Here is a 27,605-nt window from a genome sequence, read left to right as displayed (position 1 = left end):
GGAATGCTCAATTATCACTCAGCACACTTGTCATTTGCCGGGCATGCAAAAGTCCCATCGCAACCTTACATCCCAATACATTGCAAACAAGATGTACGGGATGATAGTAGCCAACCTGTTATTTGAACCAAAGTCTATTATCAGGCATATTCAAGAGAAGTACAAGTATACCATCTTGTACGGGAAGGCGTGGAGTGCAAAACAGAAGGTGTTAGAGATGAAGTTTGGCACGTTCGATGCTGCATATGATAATATTTCTCGATTGTTGGCCGTCATTTGTTAGAGAAATCCTGGAAACTATTATGAACTGAAAAGTCTAGACAGAGGACAAGATCCGCCCTTCATATTGCAGCGGACCTTTTTCAGCTTGGTCCATGCATTAACGCATTCCAACACTGCCGGCCTATCCTGTGCATCGATGGGATCTTTCTCACACGAAAGTATAGATGGCAAATGCTGACAGCCATTGCAGTGGATGGAAACAATCAATTGCTTCTGGTTGCTTTTGTTTTTGTTGAGAGTAAGAACACAGACAGTTGGTACTGGTTCCTGGAATGGGTTAAGGTTGTAGTCGTTCGGGACAAGGAAGATGTGTGCCTGCTACATGATTGTCACGCCAGCATACTAAGGGCAATACTAGATTTGCAGGAGGGGTGTGTGGAGATCGGAGAGCCAGCCAAGTGGCGTGATGTTCGCAGTAGGTGGTGCATGAGACACATCGGTGCAAACTTTTTCAGGCAGTTCAAGAACAAGCACCTTATGGATATGTTCAAGAGACTATGCAAGGAAACAAATCAACAAAAATTTAACAAGCAATGGCGGAAACTTGATGAACTGACCATTATGTGTATTTGTAATATTTGCCGCAGTGACTTTTAACAGATCATTATGTGTGTTTGTAATGTAACTGTGACTTGGCATTTGTATACTCTTAGTTGTATTCGTTAAATATGTTTCTAATATATGTATCGTACTTAATTTTTCATGCAGATATGGCGTAGACACCGGAGCTCCTTGACGTGAGCACCGTTGTACGGCACAGGTCGTACCTGGCAGCGGTGGAGGGGCAGCAGCTTCACAAGTTGCGCCCTCGTGTAGCAAAGGAGTTGTTGCACCTGGACGACCGCTGGCTTGACAGGTGATACTTTGTATTTTTTTTACGGAATGAATGTATTGCTTGTACGACAATTTTAACCATAATGCAAAATATACAGGTTACGTGAGGCTGGTTTGCTGCCACTCACACGTATGCTTCAGGCCGGCGATGGCCAAGATGGTGGCACCAAGAAGCGGATGCAGCTCGACCGCTCTCTACTTGCGGCGTTGACGGACAGGTGGCGTTTGGAGATACACACGTTCCACTTGCCGTGCGGGGAGATGGCCCCCACGTTGCAGGATGTGTCGTACCTGCTCAGGCTTCCCATTGTGGGGGAAGCCGTTGGCCCGATTATCGTGCCACCTACCTGGAGGGTGGAGCTTCAGGAGCGGTTTGCTCCAGTGAACCCGCCACATTTTTTGGACGTACCTAACGCGCCCGGCCCCGTCAAGGGTTGGGTAATACAATATAGGGTACGTACAATTATTTTTAATTAATATAATTGAATCATATGTGACTATCTCTAAGCATTAAACAAATATATTTCAGGCTCAAGATCTCCACCCTCTGGCTGGGCAGTACGAGGTGTCGCGCTGCCTGGAGGCATATCTGTTGTGGCTGTTCGGCTGGGCTCTTTTCTGCAGCTCTAGCGGCAACTATGTGGACAAGGTTCTCATCCAGTACGCGCGCGCGATTGCGGATGCGGAGCCGGGCCAGGTACCTGGGTGGAGCTGGGGATCGGCAGTGCTTGTTGCGACATACCGAGGCCTTTGCCAAGCCTGTTTCAAGACGGAGAGGACCGCCGTCATCACAGGCTGTCCACTTCTGCTGCAGCTATGGTCGTACGAGCGATTCACCATAGCACGCCCCCTAATCAGCGAGGAGCCTTATCCGCCCAAGATGAATGGGCTGTGGCACGAGGACAGACCCACTGTGGGTTCGCTTTGGACCCATCGACGGGTAAGCTCTTTAATTTACTGTTGTACATTTTTGCATATGCAAAGTACCGACGTAGTTGTGTAATTTTGCAGATGAGCTGGGCTCATCAGCAGGTCCGAAAAGCATACCCGCAGTTCATGTCCGAATTTGATCGGTTGCGGCCACAGGATGTCATCTGGACCCCGTACACCGATGCGGCTCTCCAGACACGTGCGCCGTATGGGTTGTCCTCCCTGTGCACGCGTGATGAGGCGTACTGGCTCACAAAGGCGAACCTAGTGTTCAATATTGTCGTGGAGCCGTACTGCGTCGAGCGAGTGACGAGGCAGTTCGGGCGACGACAGCACTTCCCTCTCCTACCCCGAGCGTTCTAGGACGTGCCACGCAGCGTACACGAGTAAGTTTGTGATAACTCATTTTCTATTAATTATATAACCGTTATCATGAAATAATATTGTCTTCCAAATGCTTGCAACAGACATTCGCGCAGGGGATATCATGGCAACGAAGTGAACTGGGTTGTCAAGCTGCAGGAGTACGTGGGAGCGTGGCTAGATTCACCCGACGATGTGTGGGACGAGCCGCAGCCACACACAGAGGCGTCTTATGGTGCATACCTCCGCTGGTACCTCACTCGCTCGCGTCCGTATGTCACTCTTTCACGTATTGATGACGCGGAGCATCAGCACCCGCCGACCATCTCGAACATGTATCCCTTGTACCGTGATCAAGCGCAGCGTGGCGCGGTACGTCTTTCGCAACTTCAATTATTAAATCTTTTTTAAAAAAATCGATAACAATATTACTCTGCTACCCATTACTCATGCAGATCGATCTGATCCACTGCGTGGAGATCGAAGCTGCATCTCAGATCACGTTGTTTGACCCTGGAGTACGTGTACCGGAGGCATAGTACAAAGAGAGCTTTCGTCGGATTCATGAAAACTTGACGCGAGCGTTTCGTGCACTGACGTGTTGCAGCAGAGACGACGTGGGGGCCTCCAGTTCATCTCATGCATCCGCCCACGTGTACACAGCTGGCCCATCAACCTCTGCAGCACCGCACGCAGCGTCCAGCGGTACTGCCGCCAGTTCGAGCTGTAAGTCCTTTATAATTGCCATTTCGATCAACTTTGATTTACATGACTAATTTCGTTTGTTTTTATAGTGATGCACTTGACGGTAATGGGGCCTCCTCCTGCAAGAATGGAGCCTCAGATGTTTGGCGCCTATGCTCCAGGAATGTCTCTCCCGCCGGGTTCGACGCCAGCTGCTCCGTATTCTCAGGGCTTTACTCAGCATGCGTGGTCGATGGGAGCTCCTGCACACGGTGGTCTGTTCGGTGTGCCGGACTGGGACGGCGACTGCGACTGCGTCAGTTTGTCAGAGTTGGAGGGCGGCGGCACTGGGCCAGACATCATTGGCCCCTCCCAGACGTATGACGCTCCACCTCCACAGACCCAGGATGAACCGTTCACGCCGGCGCCTCCTCCACCTCGTCCACACCGTGCTCCAGATGCACTCACGTACTCGGAGGGGCACATACGCCGACGACCTAGGACTAGGGGGGAGGAACAAGAGAGCGCGAGGACCGGGACAGGCGGAGTAGATACTCCTGATTCGGTGGACTCTGTATATTTAAGCTGTTTTTTGTATCATACTATTTTATTTTTAATAGCTTGATGTATCGTACTATCATAATATTTGGATTCTACGTTGCAAAACGTTATCGCTTAACTATCTTCATACGAGTTTTAGATACCGTAATCTTCTTCGTAAAATTGAACTAAAATTTTATATGTATACAAAAGAGTATGGCGAATAAATCTTGTATTTAAAAAAGTATGAATTTTAAATAGTTTATAAAATATAAATTCGAATAAAAAATAAGAAAGACATAAATCCGGGCACCTCCCGCCTGTTGGGTGGGATGGATGCCTTTGCCGCCGTGGGAGGGGCCTCTTTACGAATAAGAAAATTTTTTATTCGTGAAGAAGCCCTCAGGAGGGGCCTAGAAAAAGATTTGCCACCTCCCGCCTGTTGGATGGGCGGGAGGTGTCCGGCCCCACGCCTCCTGGGCGGGAGGTACCCATTTTTGGAAAATTTCCAAATCGGCACATCTTTTTCGAATTTAATTTTTTAAGCCCTTTTTAAAAAAAGTTCCTACGTTGATGATGGGTAGGGAGTGATTAATTGGGCTGAAAAAAACTGTGTTGCCTCGGCCCTTCTTAGCCCAGCCCAGCAAATATGAAGGAAACCATCCAGTCCAGCCCGTCTGAACCGCTTAGCCCAACTTTCCTTTTCTTTTCTTTTTTTGAGGGAATGTTTTTATTAAAACTCATAAATAGAGTTACATTTGAAATTTCTGACCAAATACAATTTCTACTCAATATACACTTAACAACAAATATACCATGCACAGCCTCATGCTTTGTTCGCTTTGCCAAAATAAGCAAGTTCGTGTGCCACTCCGACCTACTCCCTCCTTGTTTGGTCCACGGACCATGCTCGCAAGCTGTTTCTCGCATTTTGAGCAGAGTGAATTGCGCTCGTCATACAACAACTTGTAACCTTGTATCGCTTTAGTCCATCAAATTGCAAAACAATCGCATCTACAAGTAGTCTATTGTGTGCGTATACGGTCTCGTGTACGCCATGTCAACGTATTTCACCATGGTGGCACTGTGATGTGGACTGTTGGATGGTTTAGTTGTCATCTGTAGGCTGTCTTTCGTTTTTCTTGGACCGTCGTCTGTAGGCTGTCTGTCGTTTTTCTTAGACCGTGAGCTGCCTGTCCCAACATATGTGCTACGCTTTTACAAGAACGTGCAATAATCTATGTAGAAAGGAAAGTGCAATCCAGAATTATAAAATAATAATTTCACAAAATGTCATCCAGAATTGACTGAAATACAAATCAAAAGGTCCTAAAAAATAGTAGTGACACAGTATTACTAACATTAACTACAAGCTTATGTCTACCCATTACAATCACATAATAAAAATGAATTATTCTTGATCTTATTAATGACTATGGTAGGCTGGTGCTTTCTGTGACATGACAACCTTCTCGACAACTTGTTCTCCTGTACTATCATCATCTCTTGCAGCTCTTTTGCGACCACGTCCTTTGGTGTTGTTTACCCTACCACTTGTTGTACCCCTTATTTGACCACGCCGTCTGGTGCCCCTAATCCTTGTACCACCTGTATCATCTATTGTCGATCTTGTGCCACCTCTACTCTCTCTTCCCCTCCTCGGTCTGCCTATTGACATTGCAGTGGTCACTCTTAGAGGAGGCATTGCATCTCTCTCTTGTTCAGAAAAAAAAGAGACTGGTAGTGGACCAGGTGCCTAGAGTTGGCTTGTAGTGGATCCTGCGGCAGAGTGCATCAGGAGCTGGCATTCAATTATACATGACAAAAGAAATTATGAGGAAGTGCAAAATGTAGTGATCTCATTCAATAAGTTGGTATTATGTTCTCCAATACCACGATATTCCATCAGTTATGGCAAAGACAAACAAATTTGGCAATGCACACTGTGCACTCATTTTACCTGAAGGATGGTTGGATCATCATCATCTTCCTTAGTTGCATCATTTGTAACCTCTATATTTGCTCCGTCAACACCTTGGTTCTGTTGTGCATATTTGTAGTGCCCCTTCTTGTTGTGGTGAGCAGACTTGCAGATGCTGCAATGTATGGTTACTCCATGTTTGCTGATCTTGGTCCCTCCCTCAAGCTCAACAGGCGCCTTCCTTCTTGTCTTTTTTGGCCTCCCAACCTTCTTCTCATATACCGGAGGGTGCATTTCAACACCATTCATCTTCTCCCAGTGCTCCTTGCCTCTTACTGGCATGATGGAGTACTCGTAAGCTTTCAAGTAAGTGGCAATAGAGTAGCAATCATGCACTCTATTTTCTGGTATACTATTATATAATCTAAAACAAGCTATCAAGCTTCTTCCTCTCATTTCATGTTTTTTGTATAGGGCGTCTATTCTTGATGCTATAGATGTCAACAGCCTGCCTAAGCTCTTTCACATCAGAGAACACCATTCCAACTCTGAAGATTGGATTTTGCATATCAATATCTGCTCTAAAAGTTTTGAAACCAAACTTTATGCTCTCATCATCAGAAATTGGTAGATGTAGGTCCTCATGTTCAAGGGTGTCATCGCCATCTCTATCATCTGGTACAGCTACAACCTCCTTTCCTTTGTTGTCAAACATTTCTTCTTCAACCTGATCATCAATATTGTGCTCATAAAGGTCGTCATTATCCATACCTATGCCATAGTCTTGAGTCCGCAAACTGAAAATATGTTCCATCAGAATCATCTGAAAGCCATTCATTTTCTTCAAGCTCTCCACCATCGCTTGGACCATTGCTTGTTCCCCGTCCTTCAGGAATCTCCTTGTGCCCTTCAACATAGACAACATCCACCATTTTCTTGCGTTGTGACTCCAAAAAACTGTGATGATCAACATACAACAATATGTTCTTCTCAGTCTTGCTGATATTGTTCATTGACACAGTGTGGGCATCACAATTCAAAGGCTGCAACCCTTCTGCAATCGACCTGTTTGGTAACACCAATACACCCTGACATATCCAGCAAAAATAATATGCAATTGCTTCAAAAAATCCTCCATAAAGAGAAGAGACCAAGTATCATTGCTGCAGTGATCAAACCAATCAACCTTCTCATTTAGATATGCCATGTTCTTCCCAATTCCACAAAAAAAACCCTGAGTGATGTATCTCCACAGTGAAAAACTCATCAGAGGAACCTACATACAACAGCACACAACATATATTTATCAGAATCAATTAATGAACTCATATTCCCTACGGATCAAATCGCATCTACACATTGCTAAACCAATCTCATAAACATCCTTACACAACGAACTCATCTCCTTTCCTATCTACCAACATAAAGCCAAAACCACAATTGCAAGGACCTAAAGCGGAGGAACATATATACTATACCAATCTATCAATAGAATGCAAAATCACAAAGCAAGGGCCAAAAGAAGGGGATGGAATAGATACCGTACTCAGGAGGGAGGTCGTCTGGCGCACGTTGCTGTGGTTCCATCACGGTCGCCGGAGGATATGCAGGTGCCTAGTTCTTTGCGATCACCCCACACTGCCGCCGTGGCCGCCGCCGCTTTCGTCGCGTTTGGAGCGATCGAAATATTTGGAGAGGGCCTCAAACGAAGCAACAGAAAGATGTATGGGTTATATGCATAAAACTGTTTGTAACGAGTTATTTGTAAGTTGTAACAGAATTTATCGTTGCAACAACAAACTTCCCCCTTCTATTGGCCTACTAGTTAATCAACGAATTTGGTGATGAAATTAGAGAGCGGAAATAGCAATTACCAAGAAACAACAGCAAATGGGAAGAGAAGGAAACGAAATCGCAATCAAATGGTAGTGCTCACAAGGTGGCGGCGGCCTTGCAGATGCTGTAGTGACGAAGAAGGCAAAGTCAAAGGCCGACTGGGATTGTCGATAGGCGTAGCCAAAGACAATCTCGGGCGTCGGCGGACATGGCGCGGCCTCGCAGGATGCTGCCTGCAGCCGGCTGAGCAGCGACTCATCCCCGTCCTCTTCGAGGGGCCGGACCACGACAAAGCCGCAAACCACCCTGGGGCGCTCGTCGAAGCTGCAGACCCCGTCCACAAATCCACCATGCAAACGCCGGGGGAGGCCTCACAGCCAGCTTTGGCGAGCGGCAGAGGCCTTGCAGGCCGCGGCTTGGCCAGCGGCAGCCCCAACCATATCCACGAGATGGGGAATTGGGAATTGGCAAGCGACAGGAAATAGAAAAAGGAACGTCTGCTGGGAGTTGTCCGTCGGCAGGAAAAAAAGATAGGAGAGGGAAGGTGTCAAATAAATGGAATAGGTAATTATAGGGTGACTCCTTTTAAATAGAAAATGCAAGATGTTACATGAAAAAATGACAGCCCACACATAGCGAATAAGCATCCAGCAGTACACGTCACACTGCCACCATGGCGAAATACGCTGGTATGACGTACACGAGACCGTATATGCACACAATAGACTATTTGTAGCACGCGATTTTGCAACTTGATGGACTAAAACGATACAACATTACAGGTTGTTGTATGACGAGTGTAATTTATTTTTTTGAGCATCCTCTGACGATGAGAGGTATACGAGATTTCAAGCACTTCGTGCTTCAAAGCATCACCTACCACCCGAGACTTGCAATATGTCAAAAACTGTCTTTTTATCCGGCACTAATCTGCACCACGAGCCATCATCTCGATCTTATCCCCGTAGTTGCCTTGTTAGTTTTGTGACGACGATAGCTCCACTTGTCTTGGTCATTATGAATCAAAAGCTCCACCAACATTAATCTTTACCCATTGATCCTGTTTGGCACAGCTTATGGGACAGCTTCTGAGCAAGTTTAAGTCGTGGGCTGGCCAAACGCTCCACTTCTGGGCCAGCTTCTCCCAGCAGCGCTTGCGGATGGCCCATGAAAACGCGGTGGTTTCCAGCAGTCGGAGCGGACCAGCTTCAGCGCAGCTTATCCCTCTCCACCCGTCTCTTCCCCGATCCAATCCTCCCCCGTGCCCGTGACCCCCTGCGCCGCCCCCGCGCCGGCCGGCGCCGCCCCCCCCCCCCCCCCCCCCGCCGGCGCCCCCGCGCCGGCCCCCGCGCCGCCCCCGCGCGCCCCTCCGGAAGGCAAGGTATGCCCTGCTCGGTTCCTCATATACCAGGCGCTCGCTGCACTCTCCAGTTTGAGCACTCGAACATACCAGTTCTTAGTATTATAAAGTTAGTTGTTTATAGCATTATTGGTTTGGTTATTTATTAGCTCAGTAGTACTTAGTTGCATGAGTTTGTCCGAAAAAAAAACTGCAAAGTATATTATCATGATGCCTTTTTCATACGAGGGAGTTCTCAAATCCTGGAGGAAACTCTAAGCTTATCTGAATTATTTCCAATCTTAACTGAACCTTATGCTAAATAGACTGCATGGATGAGTTCTGACTTCTGAGGCTGTTTTTCCTTTCATATGTGCTTTTGATTTGTATCTGTCAATTTCTAATTGCAATTTATCATTGGTTAAAACGTTTAGATGGATGATTTGGCTGTCAAGCGGTGCAAAATTATTGGTCAGTCTGCTAGAGTTTGTGCCACAATGTGCATAGACGCAGTTTGTGCCACAGACCACCTGTCACCTAGGGTCCCTTAGCTGAAAGAGACAAAATTAGGATCCAAACCTTAGGTTCATTTTCCACAATGATAACCAGCACTGTGTAGAACAACTTCTCATGAGGAGAGCCCCTTTTTTCTACCTGTGCACACTGCTTAGGACAAAAACCGCTTGCTTACAGACATAATTAACAGCTCAATTGAGGAACAGGTTCCCATGTTCCTGCAAGTGGTTGTCCACAATTGTAGGTTTAGGTTGATATAGCTTAATTGTAGGTTTAGGTTTGGTGGATATATTTCTAGTTATGCATTAAATCTTCACACATTACCTTTAAAAAAATCCATTAAGAGTTTGGCAAACTTGAGAGTGAATTCCTTTGTTGAATTTGTTGAATGCATAGATGGAAAATATGCCAGTACCAAAGACTAGGAAACCCAATGCACAATGGGATTCAAATGCCGCAAAATTTTTTAATGAGATATGTGTGGAACAAGTCTTGGCAAATAATAGACCACAAGGTTGTTTGAACAACAAAGGTTACGCCAACCTTATTAGCCAATTCAATGAACGGACGGGTAGGAATTACACCCGTGTTCAAATGAAAAACCGATGGGATGCATTGAAAGCTGATTTTACCACATGGAAGACACTACTTTTTATTGCGTCTGGATTGGGAAGAGACCCAAAGACCGGTACAATTGCGGCTAGTGATGATTGGTGGGAAGAAAAAATTGAGGTAAGCAACCTTGTGTTTGATTTTGTTGTATATCTTATTATGTTGTTGTATGATAAATATAAACTTATAGAGTTTTTGTGTTTCAGGCCATGCCATTGTGCAAAAAATTTAGATTTGCCCCTTTGGATAATGAAGAAGATGTTGAAATCATGTTTAGTGGTGCGTCCTGCACCAATGCAAATGCTGTGGCTCCAGGTGCAAGAGAAGGGTCAGCAGATAATGATAGTGAGGATGTTCAAGAGGTACATCCAAGTTCTGCTGAAAAATAACCTGCGAAAAGAGGTGCTGCTTATAAATCTCCAAAGAAGGGGAAGAAAAATTTTAGAGATATGCAGTTCAAGCGTTTTGTGGACTCATTTGTGGAGAAAGCTAGTTCAAGCTCTGCAACTTCTGCACCCACTGATCATATTAGGCAAGAGATAGCAGAAATGTTGCAATCAGTCATTGAAGCTGGGGCATGTGAAGGAAGTGATGAACATTTTTATACCACCCAACTCCTCATCAAAAAGGAATTTAGAGATGTGTTTGTCACTCTTAAAACCTCTAAAGGGAAGCTTGGATGGCTTAAGAGGACTTGGGAGGAGAGGAAGAAACGCTAGAGATTGCTAGTGTATTGTATTTTCAAATTATCATTTGTATTGTATCTTTAATTTAGTGTGTTGTATACGGAACCAGTTTTGAATTTTGAACTTTGACATATGGTTTTCAGTTATCTGTACAGATGGCTTTCACTTCAAGTGAGTCTAATGATTCTGAAATAGCAAGTAATTCAAGTGAATCAAGTGGTTGGATGTATGAAGCAGCAGCAATAGCAGCTTATGCAATGCTTGATTCTGGGATATCTTCATCCGAAAAGAAGTCAAGAAGAGTGCCACAAGAATCAGGTTATCAATTTGTTCAGTGGCAACTTAGTAATGAAGAGAGCTGCTATACCATGTTCAGAATGGGAAGGTTAGTGTTCTGTAACTTGCATGAGAAATTAGTTAACAATTATGGTTTGACATCCTCATATGAGATGTGCTCGATTGAAGCACTTGGTATGTTCTTATAGATGTGCGGTGCACCTCAATCAGTTCGGCAAGCAAATCATATTTTTTCACATTCTTTAGAAACTGTGAGTAGGAGGTTCAATGATGTCTTAGAAGCTGTGAATCTTTTGGCTGCCAAAAATATCAAACCCGTAGACGAGACCTTTGCTGTGGTGCATCCAAAAATCCGAGAGTATAGATCCTGGCCTCATTTCAGAAATTGCATAGGTGCAATAGATGGAACACATATTGAAGTCATTGTTCCACCATCTGAGCACGCAGTGCATATGAATCGATATGGATATTGCAGTCAGAATATTATGGCTGTTTGTGATTTTGATATGAGGTTCATATTTGTGGTAGTGGGATGGCCTGGGTCCGCTCATGATACTCGCATATGGAGGGACACTGTGTTCAATAAATATAAAAATAATTTTCCACATCCTCCCGATGGGAAGTACTATCTTGTTGACTCAGGCTACCCAAATAGAAAGGGCTATCTAGCACCTTGTAAAGGTCAAAGGTACCACATTACAGAATTTTAAAATGCTAGCCAACCAATTGGGTTGAAGGAGTTGTTCAACCATGCTCATTCATCGCTTAGAAATGTTATTGAGCGTTCATTTGGGGTACTCAAAATGAAATGGCGCATTCTTTTAAAAATGCCGAGCTACTTAATGGAGAAGCAATCAAAGATTATAATTGCTTGCATGGCGTTGCACAACTTTATTAGAGATAGCAATTTAAGTGATAATGACTTTGATACACTTGCATCTGATGAGACATATGTTGATGGGATGCGGGAACTACTACTAGTTATGTTGGTAATGAGCAAGATATGGATGATGTACGAGATGCTATTGCGCAAGCATTTGCTGGAGGATATTGATAATGGAATTTGCGCAAAAAATGATGTAATGACACTCTATTATCTAATTTATAATTATGTTATCTAATTTATAATTAAGTTATCATTATCTTATTTAATAGTAATTTATGATTAATTGTTTGATATATTTGTGTTGTTAATAATTCTATTGTTATTCTGTTATAAAAATAAATAAATATATATATCTGTACATAAGAAATACATGTATTCAGTAAACAGTAAGGGTATTTCAGTCATTTCTCACTTCAGACAGGATTTCAGCCCATTCAATAAGCAGTCTGCCAAACATTTAACTTCTGTAACCAACTGTTTCTTTATCACGCTGCTTCTCTGGCCAGCTAGCTACCAGCTGGATTCAGAACAGCTAGCTTCAGAATAAATTTCAGCTGTGCCAAACAGGCCTATTGGACCGGCGGTGACAGCCATCTCACTGCGACACTTCAGCCCTAGGACGTTTACAAGGCATCAGCGTACTAGCCTAACACGTTTACTGCGGCACTAACTTCTTGGAACCTAGTTTAATCCTACATGAGGTACGCTAAAATCAGGGGAAAACAAAAATTCGGACCAAATTTTTACGAGACAAGTGTGCGCTTAAAAACTTAGCATCAGATTTTTTTTTGAAAAGAAAAACTTAGCATCAAATACAGTTGAATTTTGTTCAAATTCTAGCACAAGCCCAAACAGAGTCGAGCGACAGCGCGAGTCCCCGGTCGAGCCGAGCAGCATGCACCACCGTCGCATCCGACGGTCCCGGCCGGGTGTCCGAAACGCTCCCTCGTCCGCCTCGACATAAAAGCCCGGGCCTCCTTTTCTCTCTCCTCTCCTCCCTCCCCCCTTCCCTCCCTCAGATCCCGATCTCCGCCCCGCTCACGCCGGCCCCCGATCCATGGCGTCCTCGTCGCCGTCGAGGCCGCCGCCGCCATTCGCGCCGCAAAACCCTACCCCGGAGCCCGGGCCGCTCGCGGGGCCATTCTCCAACATGCAGATCTCCCGCTCGGGCGCGGCGCCCCCGCCCATCGCCGGCGGCCCTCCCGGGAGCGGACCCGCGCCGCCCTCGGCGATCCGCGCGCCCCAGGGCCCCACGCCGACCGGCGCCCGGCCGTTCCCCGGCAGCCCGCCGCCCCCCTCGCAGCCGCCTCCGCCGTTCGCCCGGCCTGGCGCGCCGTTGCAGCAGCAGCAGTCCCCGCCTCCCTTCGGCGGCCCGCCACCCGCTCTGGCTTCGCAGCCGCAGCGGCCGGCGTTCGGTGGACCGCCGTCCGGCCCGCCGCCGCAGGTGCAGCGGGCGCCCCTCGGTGGGCCGTCCCCGGGAGTATCGCAGCAGCCTCCGCCGTTCGGTGGGCCACCCCCGGGAGTATCGCAGCAGCCTCCGCAGTTCGGTGGGCCGCCCTCTGGAGTGTCGCAGCAGCCTCCGCCGTTTGCCGGGCCGCCGGCCGCTGCGGCATCTCGGCCTGCTCCGTTCAGTGGGCCACCAGGGGTGGCGTCTCAGCCGCCGCAGCCTGCAGCGGTGCCACAGCGTTCCCCGTTCGGCGGCCCTCCTGCGGCAGTGTCAGCTCAACCCCCTCCAATCGGCGGGGGCTCATTTACCGCTGCGCCGCCGGGGTCAGTGCCTCAGACAGCACCCACTGGTGGGCTGAGACCGCCCTTTGGAGGGCCACCAGCGCCTTCGCAGCAGGTCCAGTTTGGTGTGGCGCCGCCGTTTGGCAGACCAAGTGCAGTTCGGCCAGGTTCGCAGCCTCCACCATTTGCTGCGTCACAGGCACCACCATTCATGGGTCCTACAGGGGGTAATGCACCAACCTTTGCGCCTCCGGCCTGGCAGGGCCAGGCACGACCAGTGAGTGTTTTTCTTCATATTAAGTTTCCCAACTTGTTCATGAAGTGAAGAGGTTTTAGTGAACAAACTAATATAGCTAGGCTAGGGGCAAATGTAGCACCACAATTCTTAGTTTCATTCCACGCGTGCTAAAGGAATTAATGAGAAAATTAGGAATAGGGCCTACATTCAATGACAAAGATCCTTCATTTTCTCTAAGATCAATTTAGTGCACATTTTGAGTTCTTGAGGCTGGTGTAGAAGCTTACTGTTGTTGTGGCATGTGTAATTTGGCACGCTTAACTGAATATTGAATAACTGTGGGTTCCTCTAGGCTTAGGAAGAGTGCCATACCTAAACTGCCATTATCGTTCAGTCAAGGTGGCACCTTTGACTTTCATGGAAATAATTAGGTAGTTCTATCAAAATTGTCTCGTAGCAACTAGTATTTCAACTCTGTTTGAAAATTTTTATTGCCGTTCGAGATTATTCCCTAGTGAAGGATTAAAAAAAATGTTTGATTTAAGAAAAGGAAGCATTGTGGCTTTTTGATACTTTGCTAGATGCCTAATAATTTATTCATCTAGAAAGTTAATCATTATCACTCTCATGAGAAGAAATACCTCCTCCGATCTAAAATGTGAGTCATTTTAGGATTCTCGTTGGTTATCTTTTTGGCTTTGACCATCGGTGTATAATGCATTACATAGTTGACAACATAAGATTGTTGTTACTCGACTCATCCTGCAAATTGCTTTCAATAGTCCCAAGCCCGCGATGAGAAAATGTGGAGGGTTGTGTTAGGTCTGGCGGACCAGCGTAAAAAATCAGCCACTCTAATGAAATGAAACCCATAAGAAATGATTTCGTCAAAATGCCACCTTACAGAACATGACATAGCTCAATTCTTTATGATGTATCAGGCTTCACTCAGTAGGTGACTTTTATCCAGGCTAATCATTACTAGTTCTATGAAAAGATTTTCTGTGGATCTATTTGGTGGATGAGATACCAAAAATTTTTGTCCACCTTGTAGAACATGACACACTCAATTCTATGGTGCTTCAGGTTTATTTATGCTGTTGAGGAGTGTTTTGTCCAGACTGATCATTACTAGTCTGATGAAAAGATCTTTTGTGGATCTTTTTGGTGGATGCGACACTTGAAAATTTCCTTAGAACATTGTGGTTAATGCTCTTATGATGATATTCAACTTATTTGTAGGGAGCTGTTTCTGGTGGTATGCAACCATCTATGAGAATGCCTGGCATGCCTGGTGCCATGCCACCCAGTGCACTTGGCCAAGGGATGTCACCTGCATCAACACCCACCATGCCATACTCCCCCCACGCCCAGGTCTCAACCCCATCCAAAATTGATCCTCATCAAATTCCACGGCCAATTCCGGAGACATCGGTCATCATCTTTGAGACCCGGCAAGGTGGACAGGCTGCTATCCCACCGGTATATCATCAGATCTGTACTAATTTATGATTATATCTCTATTTCTAAATGCTTGTTCCATGTGGTTCTAAGTGGAACTAAGTTACTTGTTCTATTCCTCTAAGAGCAGTATTTTTCATTGTAGGCTGCCTCCAGTGAATTCATTGTGAAGGACACTGGCAATTGCAACCCCCGTTTGATGAGATGCACAATGAATCAGGTTGGTTTTGAAATTTATTTTTCTCCTTTCAATAGCATGTTTTCTTTTTCTTTTTTAACTGTATATGTTACATATTTTATCAGATACCATGTACAGGCGATCTCTTGACAACATCAGGAATGCCATTGGCCTTGTTGGTACAGCCTTTTGCTCTTCCTCATCCATCTGAGGAACCTATCCAGGTACTTAATCTCACTGGTTGCACATAAAGAAAATACCTGTTGCATCAACCATATGACATGACTACACCATATGAAGGAACAAGAAAACCTTCTGCACATGATTTCTGTATATTGATCTATGCCATTGTACAACATTAAGGATTCTTCCAAGGAGAATTTGTTTGTTTGTATAAAACCATCGATTGTTTCATCGTATGTGGCCATTGTTATCTACTTCTAAATTTGGTTGGCGTAGTAGTCCCTCAGTCTCTTCTTATAAGGAGCACACACATATTTACTTTTGTGATTTTTATAGCAATGGTCACTTGAACTATATGTAAGTTTTGTGGCACAAAATGGTAATGTTGGATTTGTATTTTAAAGTACATTTCAGTGACCATAATTTTGGTGTTACAAACAATATACTGTTGGAGAATACTAAATGGTGATATTTTGGTTTTGGAGACCACATTGAGGCCCTGTTCATTTCAGCTTCTGGCCGATTTTGAAGGCTTGATTTTGAGAAATCCAAAAGGGATTCTGGATCCTCGATTCTCATTTCTGAGAGTCATTTGACTTTTGGATTTTCCAAAATTGAGCCTTTAAAATTGGCCAGAAGCTGAAACAAATGGGACCCGAGTCAAACCACGCCTTATATTTTGAAGCAGTTATTTATTTGCATTGCAAATGTTTAGTCTGGAAAAAGATCATTCAGTTCATCAGTGCTGAAATGTGATCGGTGCTGTACATTGAGTAGTGGATTCGATTTTCTTTCCTTGTGTGATTTCCCTATGTAGTTCAGTACATAGTTATTAGGATTTAGGACCAGACCGAACATTGAACCGGCCAGGCTCTTGATTCACGGTTTGATTGGTTTGAACGGTTAAACCGCCTGCTCAAAGGGGTTAAATGGGATAAATGTTTACTCCCTTAAGCAACTCCGTAGCCCAATGGTGCACGAGCTAGTTCTCAAGCTTCCGGACCTGTGCTCAAATCCTACGAAATGCAAGATTTTATTGTTTTTCAAACCATATTGCCTCATTCTCACGCACAACTCATGCAATGCTGCCCCGTCGGCCTGATCCAGTTTTGTAGCCTGGTTTCTATTGGTTTCCTTGAAAACTGGGTGGTTCGTCCGGTTTATACAGGATTTTTCTCCAGTTTCCGGTTTTTTGATCGAACCACGGGTCCGGCCCGACCTAATTATCTGGGTTCATGGTTCTTAAGGCGCTAAGGCGACTCGTGGCGACCTACCCCCCTCACAACGCCTAGGCGTACAAGGCGCGCGGCGAGGCGACGCCATAGACATACCCTAAACATACCATGACAACAATATTTAGTAGCATACACATACCTTTATTGAGCTGTTGTACCATACATTATCCCCTTTCAAGACACACAACTACTCAAGCAAGCAGTAGAGGCATAGAGCTGGGCAAGCACAAGCAACAAAGTAGAGGGAACTAGGGAAGGGAAGCACGAGCAGCAGAGGGAAGGGAATACTGGAGATTGAAGATGAATTACGTGGCCGTTGCAGTATTGCAGAGGGCTCCACGGGGCCGAGAACAAGCAGAGGATGCGCACGGGGCCGTGGACCAGCAGAGGCGGGGCCACACGGAGCAAAGGAGGCGGGGCCGCACAGAGGTGTAGATGAGGCGGAGCCGCACAGGGCCGTGGCCTCGCACAGGACAGGCGAAGATGCACAAGGCTGCGGGGGTCGCCGTCGCCGCCTCGCCGGGGATCCGACCTGCCGCCGTGAGTTCTCCCGCCTTCCTCCTCCTTCCCTCTCTCTTCTCTGTTTCCCTCTTCTCTTTTTGCCACTCAATTTCCGCCCAATTCCCTCCCGTCCCTCGCTTTGCCACCCGATTCCCGCCCATCCCTCTATTTCCTGCTGCCCTGCTCGATTTCCTGCGTGCAACCCATGTATGGCGCCCGCCTCATCCTTCAGGACACCCAGACGACGCCTTTGGATGCCCAGGCGGACGCTTTGCACCTAAGGCGGATGCCATAGGAATCTTTGCAAGGCGAGGGGGACGCCTACCACCCTGAGCAAGCCTAGACGCCTAGTCGTTGCCTAGGCGACGCCTTAGGAACCATGCTAGGGTTCAATATATGATTCTGCTATTGCAGTTACAATCTTAAAACCTATCACTTAGTACACTGACAGTTCTGTTGACATACTAATTGGAAAATATATACAAATCTGCAATTACGTATAGATACAAATTGTTAATATCCATGGGTGCCATCTGTGCTGAAGTTAGTACTGACTTTCAGGACGTTTGTGTTTGGATTTGATACAATGGATTGGCAAAACTAACAATGAATTTGTTCATATGTTGAAAAAAAGTGTGTTCTTAGAGCTGTTTCATCCACTGATTTGAGTAATGTCCAGATTATGATATATACTTCATTATTTGCAGATGCTCTTAAAGTTCTCACTACAACAATCTTTATTTCTTTGGTATTGACACTTCTTTCTTATTACAGCTTGTGGATTTTGGAGAGATGGGCCCCATCAGGTGTTCGCGCTGCAAAGCGTACATAAATCCATTTATGAGATTCAGTGACCAAGGGAAACACTTTATATGTAACTTATGTGGTAAGGGATGTAGTTTTAATTCGACTTTTCTGATTTCCTTTGATACACAGTTTATATTAAATCTATGACCTTTTAAAGCCTGATGCATATTTCCCTTTCCATGGAAAGATGGTATCATCTGTAGTCAGGCATCTTTGAAATGCTTAGTTCTTCCCCTTATTTTTTTTAAAAATATATCTATTTTGATTCTTGATGTCATACTATATATGCCACTTGTTTAGCATATTCTATTCAGGTAATGTTACTTCCCATTTAACAAAATACACTGGCTATACAGGATTTAGCAATGATACTCCAAGGGAGTACTTCTGCAACTTGGGCCCTGATGGTAGGCGACGTGATGCTGATGAAAGGCCTGAGTTGTGTAGAGGATCAGTTGAATTTGTTGCTACCAAGGAGTTTCTGGTGTGATTTCACCTGCTCTTGAGTACCCCTAAAATTTTTCTGAGCAAGTTCATTGAGTACAATGCGTAAAACTTAAATGTTTTTATAAACAATCATCTTATAGGTTCCCTTTTGATTGCCATGTTCACCTCATTAAGTGAGTTGTCACATTAATGATGTAATAATAATCATGTTATCATTATCGATTTCAGGTCCGTGACCCAATGCCTGCTGTATATTTCTTTCTTATTGATGTCTCCATGAATGCTGTGCATACTGGTGCAACAGCTGCAGCCTGCAGTGCAATTTCCCAGGCTCTTTCAGACCTTCCTGTAAGTTTAGATGGTTCTTTTGTATGCATTGACTGCTACAAAACATGCTATCAGCTGTTAGCTGAATTCTACTTATATACATAATATGCAGTTGATTTTTATGATTAACTGCAAATGTATTGCTTGTTTGTCTTATCTTTGCCTTGAAATTTCTCTTTCTTGTAATTGTCACCCTTCACGAACTTTCTTCCCGGTGAAGCAGGTTTGGTGGCTTACCTTTTGAATCACTCACCTATTCATGATTATGATAGATCCTGGTTACCAGAATCATGGTTTGTTGGATTTGTGATATAAGTTCATGATTCACGGTTCACCATTTTTTTAATGTAATGTTCGTTAGGAGCATATCTCTCTGGTTGGTGAATTGGGAATTGGGTTCGTTCATAGTACTACCCAGAGAAAAAGAAGGGACATGCAAAGAAAAGTAGACCACACTAGACCCAGCCTGATCAGTAATCATCCAGCCTTAGCATCACAACCTCCCACCCCAAGCTGCCATTCTCCTTACGTTGCCCTAGTGCCCTCCAGTTCAGTTCCACAATGTCGCTCAGCCGATGCCATGAATTCCTCTTGGCCGGCCATCATTTTCTCACCAATGACTATCAAAATGGATAGCTTGTGTCATCCTTGTGTATCTGATACCCATAGTTTTGCTTGGACAGCTGACTGCGCTGCCACGGCGTGCCCCTCTCTGATGCTGGTTGCATCCCCTTCCCGTCTCCATCTTTCCATCCTTATCTTGTGTCCATGGCGGTGCCTCCGATAGCCACTCTCGTGTTGTGGCCTGATGCTGCTGCCATCAGTTAAAGCCTTGATCCTTGATATCCTCAGCTCCTCACTTTTCGTCTCTGTGGATTTGCCTAGGCCTTGTGTACCGCCTGCTGTTTTGGGGCAATTCAGTTTCCATTGCATGCAACGAATTGCGGTTCACAGCCTCCCTGCGTGATTCTGGTAGCTATGGTAGATTGTAATCAATGATGAAACTCAGATATGCAATAGTGCATATATGAGTAAATGAGCAACATCTAATTTCTTGACAAATTGTTTTATTTTTTTTGTTATCATTATTTTGAAAGATGGGTTTGAACTATTTGGTGTGCATAGTTGGCTTTTAGTATCATAGATGACCTGATGACCATATTCCACCATATTTGTTGGTTGGAACAAGTAGACATGATTATTGATTTGATATAGTTATGTTTACATATTTTCTTTTCCATGTTACTTTATTTTTCTTTATTTCTTTAACTATTCACACAAGTTGAAACATAATATATCACTGTGGAGTCACTGACATTACTTTTGTATCTTTTGTAGGAAGGCCCTCGAACTATGGTTGGAATTGCTACATTCGATTCTGCTATTCACTTCTACAGCCTGAAACGTGCTCAACAACAGGTATTTTATGATCTAGTTTGTTGGTATTGCAAGCACTCTATGCATCACAAAGAGTTATTTTGTGCAAGTCAAAATACTGTTGGATTCTCTTACCTGCTGAATTTCTTATCAGAGACTCGTGAAAGTGCTGCTACAATTTTTTTTGCTTATTCTTTTCTGATCTTTTGGGCATTAAATGTTCACCAAGTTGGTTATTAAAGGAGATACGTATAGTGGTATGGCTATAATGGACAATGGCAGCTTGATATAAGGATCTCGCCCTCACGCAGGAGGGTCTGAGAAAGTCCAATTACTTCAAGCTTGGTCCCCAAAACAATCTGCCGGCTTCCATATATAGAGTCCGGCCCTAACAACCAAATCTACTCAACAAACTACTGAATACTTTAAATATAAAGCTATCACCTCAGCCACTAGTGCCTGCTTGATCTTTCTTCTTGTGCTGAAACTTCTTACCAAAGAACTTGTCCACAGCATTTAGACATTTGGTGACACAGTCTAGGCTCAATCCTGCAAACCACATTGTTTTGGGTGTCAAAGCATCTGAAATTTTCCAATTTATCCTACCTCTCTGTATAATCTAAGTTAAGACCAGTAGTTTCCAAATGTAGGTGGAAGCCAAACATTGGTACCAAAAAGAGATCTTTGACAAACCATGAACCTTTTTGATACTAAACAGTTTTTAGATAGGTCAAGTACTGCATTGGCTGTCTTCTGTATTTGTTGAGTGTTCTTGGTGTTGATATTTTTTCTAAAAAGAAGAATGTGAACTACAATGTTATGTTTATTTGTGAACTAGATCTGAAAGTAATACTTGATACCATAACCTTGTTTTCAAATTTTCTGCCTATATTTGGCAGATTCCATTACAAAAGCATATAATGTTTCTTGAAACAAACAAATATTCTATGAAATTTTTAGCTGTCTTGTTCTATTAGTTGCAAGCACTGATCTCGCTTTTTGGTTCCTGCTTTTCTTTTCAAAGAAGCTTCTAAACTGTAACTATTTCTGGCTGCTTGCTGTTTTATGGATCTCAAACGTTCAAACTGCACATTTGCTTTTTGTACTTTGCAGCCTTTGATGCTTATTGTTCCTGATGTCCAAGATGTGTACACTCCGCTTCAAACGGACCTCATTCTCCCAATCTCGGAGGTTTGTACTCACATTTTACATGAATGGCGAATTGATTCTTGTTGTTAGTTTACCAGACCTTCAAATATCTGTTAGAAGCTTCAGTAGAAGTAAGAAATCTCTCCATTCTTGACAAAGCTCTGAATACCTTATTTTTTGAGCTTTTAGTGCCGTGAGAATTTGGAGCAACTTCTGGAGAGCATCCCAATCATGTTTGAGAACAACAGGGTTGCTGATTCGGCATTTGGTGCTGCTATGAAGGTACTGTCATCGTTACAATGTGACCTTTTGTGTTTCTCCTTTTTGTACCACTATTTGTTTTAAGACCATACAATGTTTGATTTACTTGCTAACAGCTGCACTAGCATTTCATCGACTTCACCAGTTTAGTACACATTTACTTACAAAATAAGCTGTTTGATTGTGATTAAGGTGTAACCTGCTTGCAAAATTTTATCGTCATCATTATTCTGTTACCTTTGTCTGTTTCATTGGACCAGTTTATTCTGATCATGTTGTGTGCAGGCAAGTTTTCTAGCTATGAAGTCCACTGGTGGAAAGTTGCTTGTATTTCAGTCAGGTATTTTGATAAAAGAACTTGTCTGTTTGGTGGATGGAAAGGAACCAATTTTATTCCAGCTTTCTTTACAAGTGTTGCCAGATTAATTGTCATTCTCTATTGCTTAGCTGCTGGTCATGGCTTTCCTTGACCAAAAACTACCTGATAGCTGATCGTAGGCATGAAACTGACTTTGAGTGGCAAAATAAAATAGTAAAGCTGTCAGGTGCCACAGATATATATTATTTCTAATTGGTATTAAAGATGGAAACTGTTAATCCTGTATTATTGGTGCTTCGCAGTGCTACCATCCTTAGGAATAGGTTCGTTGTCTGCTAGGGAAGCTGAAGCTAGATCAAATATTTCAACTGGAGACAAGGTATGATTCATTTTTAGGGGTATTATGCATATGTACATGTAACACATAATCATATTTGCCACGTCCCTTCCATTTTTTCTTCGTTAATATTGCACCTTATTTTATTTTATTGATCCTTCGCAATATTTTGTGTGCTCTCCAGGAGGCGCATAAGCTTCTTCAGCCTGTTGATAAGACTCTGAGGACAATGGCACTAGAATTTGCTGAGTACCAAGTGAGAAAACTATAGTTTCTATGTTGTTTGAGAGTTTTGATGTCTTTATAACATATAAATAATAGAATAACATTTACTTGTTTTTCTCATTTATCAGGTTTGTGTCGATGTGTTCCTTAGCACGCAATCATATGTAGATATTGCTTCAATATCAGTTGTTCCCAACACTACTGGTGGCCGGGTATGCCTCTATTCTACAATTGCCTGAGTTTGCTTGAACATGTTTATTTGGTCGATCTTGTTACTCTGCAAATCTGCAACATGCTAGAGCTAAATATAGTTCAGGTTAGATATTATGATGCTTTTATCACTTGAGGTAGACACCGCCAGGAAGAAGGCAAAGCATTGTCGACCTTTCAGGGGTTGGGACTAGTGGAGTCTGTACATGAGCATGACCTTTATTTTTCTTGCTTAATTCCAATACCAGCTTCTACTGTTATCAACTTTAGTGAGAATAAAAATCCTAATATACAATACATTAATACCACATCCTTACAATAGCATATGGCTTATAAATCATAGCTGTCTGTCCCTAGGTTTGCCAATTTCTGCAGTCACCGCGATTTAGCTCAAGTGAGCAGTACCTACTGGGCATAAAAAGAGTAAATAAAGTATCTGATCCGTTTTGACTATGCTTACATTGAAGGAGTTGATCAAGAATGATCTGCATATACTGCGTGCCTTTGTGCCATGCATATGTGCATGTAACCATGGTGGAAAAGATTTGTCAACACTACATGTTGCAATCAGCACCATACATGCATATCGATATTTGTTCTCTTTCAGAATGCCATATGTATGTCGTGATAGAATGGGAACACATATAATTGGATTTTGACAGTCTCAGCTACCGTTCGACACTTAACATGTCCTAAGGACGTTTTTTTGTATCTTATTACACATTGATATGCAGGTTTGTAATTTTAGTCATACTCAATTCGATGGAATTGTTTGATCTTAAAGGGGATCTTCTATAATTTCGCACATAAGGGATTATTTCTTGGTTTCGTCCAGTAATTAGTAACTTGATTATCTTTAGATAATAGTAGATAGTGGAAATGCTCATGAAGAGTCATATTGAAACCAAGGAATATAGACCTGCTTGCCGTCCACACCAGAATAGATAAGAGTTTTCTGAAGAAACCTGCTAGTGGAGGAAGGCCTTCTAGGGATAGGAGACATAGGGGCTAAAGGGAGAGCCAAAAAAGGATATTTTGTGTATAATCGTGAATCCCGGTTCAACATTAGAAGTATAGAACTCCTACTTACACTGATTTTTTCATATCATAGCTGCTCATCTATATGGCATATTCTTGAATACAATCTATCTACCTGTTTATGTGTTGTTTGATCCTAATATCTATTCTTTATTTTGCAGGTTTATTACTATTACCCATTTTCTGCTCTTTCTGATCCAGCCAAACTGTATAATGATCTTAGATGGAATATTAGTAGACCACAAGGTTTTGAGGCTGTCATTCGCGTCAGGTGTAGTCAGGTGAGTATATGTTAAACCTTTTCTTACCCTTTTGTACCATGTTGTGATAGTAACTTCATTTCTCTCTTTTCAATGTGTCATTAGGGGCTTCAAGTTCAAGATTACTTTGGCAATTTCTGCAAGCGTGTTCCTACTGATATCGATCTTCCTGCGGTGAGTAATTAGGATTGATGTGTAATCTAATGCAGTTACAGGCATCATTCATTGCTTGCATAATCAACTTGTCGGTACGAATTGTGATGCATGGGGACATGAATAATAGAACTTTGTTATGTTGCGTTCAGCGTTCATCTGTCTTTGTTGTAGTATCGTAGGGAATGCTCTCTGGTCTCTGAGGCAGTTGTCTGGTGATGTTTTAGGGTAATGTTTGAACACAAGCTTGTCAAAGGTTGGCACATCCAAAATATCCGGGCTGCTTTGTTTTCAAACGAAAATTTTTTGACTTGAAATTCTGGAGCCACAATTATGTTGTATTTTGCTATAATTGTTGTCAATTTGGTAACAGATCATTTTGAAGGTTGAGGAGAAACCAAGACTCAGAAAAGAAAACATGATAAGCTGAGCATGCAAATTGTAGGGTCCACCAGGACATTGGTCGAACTGGTTAATGCAATGCCTTAAGTTTTAACAAGAAAATTTGTAAATATAACACTGGTGGGCATGCCATGGTCCTTACAAACAGAAATGATCTAATGTTTCATATATATGTATATATTTTTGCTGTGCATTCTTTGGCTACTGTCTATTTGTCAGTATCTTAAGACACTCCTTTGGGCTTTGGTGCAGGTTGACTCAGACAAAGCTATAATGGTTACATTTAAGCACGATGACAAATTGCAGGAAAATTCAGAATGTGCTTTCCAGGTAATAAGTTCTGTTAAATTTGCTCAGTACAGAATTTTCTTAACAGAATGTGCTTTCTGGATTTCTTTTTTCCCCCCCGGATACGTGGAAGAGATATTTTTCAATCTTATCTTTGCTCAGTACAGCTTACGACTGGTGTAAATGTGTTTTGAATTAACCATTTGCTATGAGATGTCGACTTATTTTATACAGTTCAATAGCAGTAGTACAGTGGGGCAAGCAAACCTGACATGTGATTTGTGCTGCATTTTCAGTGCGCACTTCTTTACACGACAGTTTTTGGGCAAAGAAGGATACGGGTCATAAACCTTTCCCTTTCATGCACAAATATGCTCAGTAACCTTTTCCGATATGCTGATCTGGAAACACAATTCACATATGTTGTAAAGCAAGGTGAATTTACTGTTAATTCAAGTTCATTAGTATATATACTTTTGTTACTTCTGCAGTAATCATCACAATTTTGCATATGTGATCTATTTAAGTGAAGCAGTTTATACGTATTCCCATGCATCATACAAGAATACCATGGTAGATTGACTTATTTTGCATAACAGCTGCAAAAGGCATTCCATCATTACCTCTTTCTCAAGTTAGGGACCAAGTAACAAGTACATGTATCAATATCCTCCAGTCATACCGAAAGTATTGTGCATCTGTAAGTTCTTCTGGGCAATTGATTCTTCCGGAGGCTCTGAAACTTCTACCGTTGTATACTCTAGGTACGATTATTTGCTATCTAATTCTATCAATTCTTAAATTCTTTGATGCACTTATGATTATGCAACTTCACTAACTATTCTTGAATTCTCAGCTTTAACTAAGAGTGTGGGATTGCGCAATGATGGGAGATTGGATGATCGGTCCTATTGGGCCTCTATTGTATCTTCAATTTCTGTGTTACTAGCTATTCCGTTGGTGTTTCCTAGAATGATTGCCCTCCATGATCTTACATCAAGGGTACCAGAGTCAAGACTTTTTTTTCTACATTTTACATCAAACTGATGAACTATTAATTAATTTTTAGCTGCAACTTGTGTGTAGGAAGATGATGATTCCCTTATACCGAGTTCCCTTACACTCAATAGCGAGAATATACATGATGATGGAGTTTATTTATTAGAAAATGGTGAGGATGGTTTTATTTATATCGGAAATTCGGTCAACCCTGTGACCCTAGAGCAAATATTCGGTGTCTCGTCTTTGGCTGGAGTACCAAATCAGGTCAGTCTTTCACCTCATCTTTCTCCATTTACGTCATGGATTTTAAATTTACTCCAGTTGTGGATCACAGCTAGAATTATTCATTACACTCGTTTCGAGCCTAAAATGTCGCGTCCCCTTGCAGACCAATTTCCTCAAAAAACTGAGCAATTTTATGTACAGCACTTTAGGAAAACCTTTCTTTAGGACACTGAAAAAAATTATTCTTGTCTGTACAAAGAGTGCCCTACGGACCATTGTTTTAGTGTCCTACTGACAAAATCATGGAAATGCTGTACACCTCAGACAAATTTCTCAAGTGCTGTAAAGTTGATCAATGACTTGCTTGTTTCAGTTGGTACTGGAGCCATTTGATAATGAACTCTCCAGGAAAGTAAATGAAGTGGTGAATGAAATAAGGCGTCAGAGATGCTCTTACTTGAGGTATTGCACCTGACTCTCAACTATGTTGACAATACAAATCACTTGATTCCAACACTTGACATTCCAAAAATGTTTTTGCAGATTGAGACTATGTAAAAAGGGTGACCCATCTGGTTAGTCTCATGATTTTCTTATCCTTGGTTACCTTTTCTATGATTCCATTATACTAACACTACACCGTTGCACTGCAGGAGATTTCTTCCGATCACTATTAGTTGAGGACAAGGCACCAGGCAGTCTTTCCTATGTTGAGTTTCTTGTACATGTGCACAGGCAAATCCAAAGCAAGATGACGTGAGATGACCCCCACCTCATTGTTGTAACATTTTGGTCAGTAGGAATCCAGAACAAAATTGATTTTGCATCAGGATAAAACAGAAATGAATGAACCAGGGACTCTCCAATCAGTGCAACCTAGATCTCACCTGGAGAGTTGTCGTAGAATCGACATCATTCTGCAACCACTTACAACATCGGTTTTTGTGTAGGCGATATATGTTTCTGTACAGAGATGAGTGGACTTTCGTGCCTTCAATTTTGAAAGTATTTATTCTTGTGAACAGCGGCTGTATTTTGTCGAGAGGAAGCTTATAGTGGTTGGGCAATAATGTTGTATGTTTAGCCGTGGGAGTCATATGTAAATGAACAGAAGTAATGATTCGCAAGTGACATGTGAATATCATGGTTAACATTCTTTTTGGCCACATCGGTGCACGTCAGTTCAAAAACATCGGCTCACGTCATATTTATAAACATGCTCCCAACTCTTGAGATTCTACGAGTGTTAGCATTCTTTTGAGGTGTTTAAAATTAGCAAATGAATAAGTTGTGCAAGGAGACTCTGGTTGCTTATTCACGATTTCAGTTTTGTTATGAAGCACTTGCAACCAAGTACTACACTATCTGGTTTACGGAAGATACTGGACAAAGTACTCCGGACTTTGCAACTGACATATGTGTCTGAAGAATTGTCGGTACAAGTTACAAATATGTAATTTATAATTTGGCATATTTTGCTTATATCACATTCTTTATATAACGTGTCAAAGTTCATTGTGCTGTAAAA

General features: G+C 43.0%; 1 protein-coding gene, 1 long non-coding RNA gene and 1 pseudogene across 4 annotated transcripts; 2 read left to right on the top strand and 1 right to left on the bottom strand.

Annotated features, from left to right (window-relative positions):
• Nucleotides 1-4,890: 4,890 nt before the first annotated feature.
• LOC112888020 lies at nucleotides 4,891-7,881 on the bottom strand. 3 transcript variants are annotated; one of them, XR_003227686.1, is made up of 4 exons: nucleotides 7,491-7,881; nucleotides 7,096-7,254; nucleotides 5,594-6,830; nucleotides 4,891-5,434 (listed from the first exon to the last, which is right to left on the bottom strand). It is a non-coding gene; the product is annotated as an uncharacterized LOC112888020 (long non-coding RNA). The 3 variants fall into 3 exon arrangements; XR_003227685.1 differs by having other exon boundaries at nucleotides 4,891-5,412; nucleotides 7,491-7,880; XR_003227687.1 differs by having other exon boundaries at nucleotides 4,891-5,412; nucleotides 7,101-7,254; nucleotides 7,491-7,879.
• A 1,874-nt stretch (nucleotides 7,882-9,755) lies between these two features.
• LOC112885478 lies at nucleotides 9,756-10,499 on the top strand (annotated as a pseudogene).
• A 2,173-nt stretch (nucleotides 10,500-12,672) lies between these two features.
• LOC112884872 (protein transport protein Sec24-like CEF) lies at nucleotides 12,673-27,320 on the top strand. The gene is made up of 24 exons (XM_025950489.1): nucleotides 12,673-13,731; nucleotides 14,935-15,174; nucleotides 15,299-15,373; nucleotides 15,457-15,555; nucleotides 18,025-18,136; nucleotides 18,414-18,541; nucleotides 18,733-18,852; nucleotides 20,170-20,250; nucleotides 21,322-21,399; nucleotides 21,547-21,639; nucleotides 21,904-21,958; nucleotides 22,240-22,316; nucleotides 22,459-22,530; nucleotides 22,628-22,711; nucleotides 23,909-24,028; nucleotides 24,113-24,181; nucleotides 24,815-24,892; nucleotides 25,147-25,285; nucleotides 25,450-25,614; nucleotides 25,707-25,852; nucleotides 25,937-26,116; nucleotides 26,451-26,539; nucleotides 26,621-26,652; nucleotides 26,731-27,320. Exons 1-24 carry the CDS (start codon nucleotides 12,784-12,786, stop codon nucleotides 26,835-26,837), a joined length of 3,387 nt encoding a protein of 1,128 aa, XP_025806274.1. The 5' UTR covers nucleotides 12,673-12,783; the 3' UTR covers nucleotides 26,838-27,320.
• The last annotated feature ends 285 nt before the right edge of the window (nucleotides 27,321-27,605 follow it).

Source organism: Panicum hallii, chromosome 3 (genome assembly GCF_002211085.1).
Source record: "Panicum hallii strain FIL2 chromosome 3, PHallii_v3.1, whole genome shotgun sequence".
NCBI lineage: Eukaryota > Viridiplantae > Streptophyta > Magnoliopsida > Poales > Poaceae > Panicum > Panicum hallii.
The sequence above is the reverse complement of the archived record's forward strand: the minus strand, read 5'-3'. Positions and strand labels throughout refer to the sequence as shown.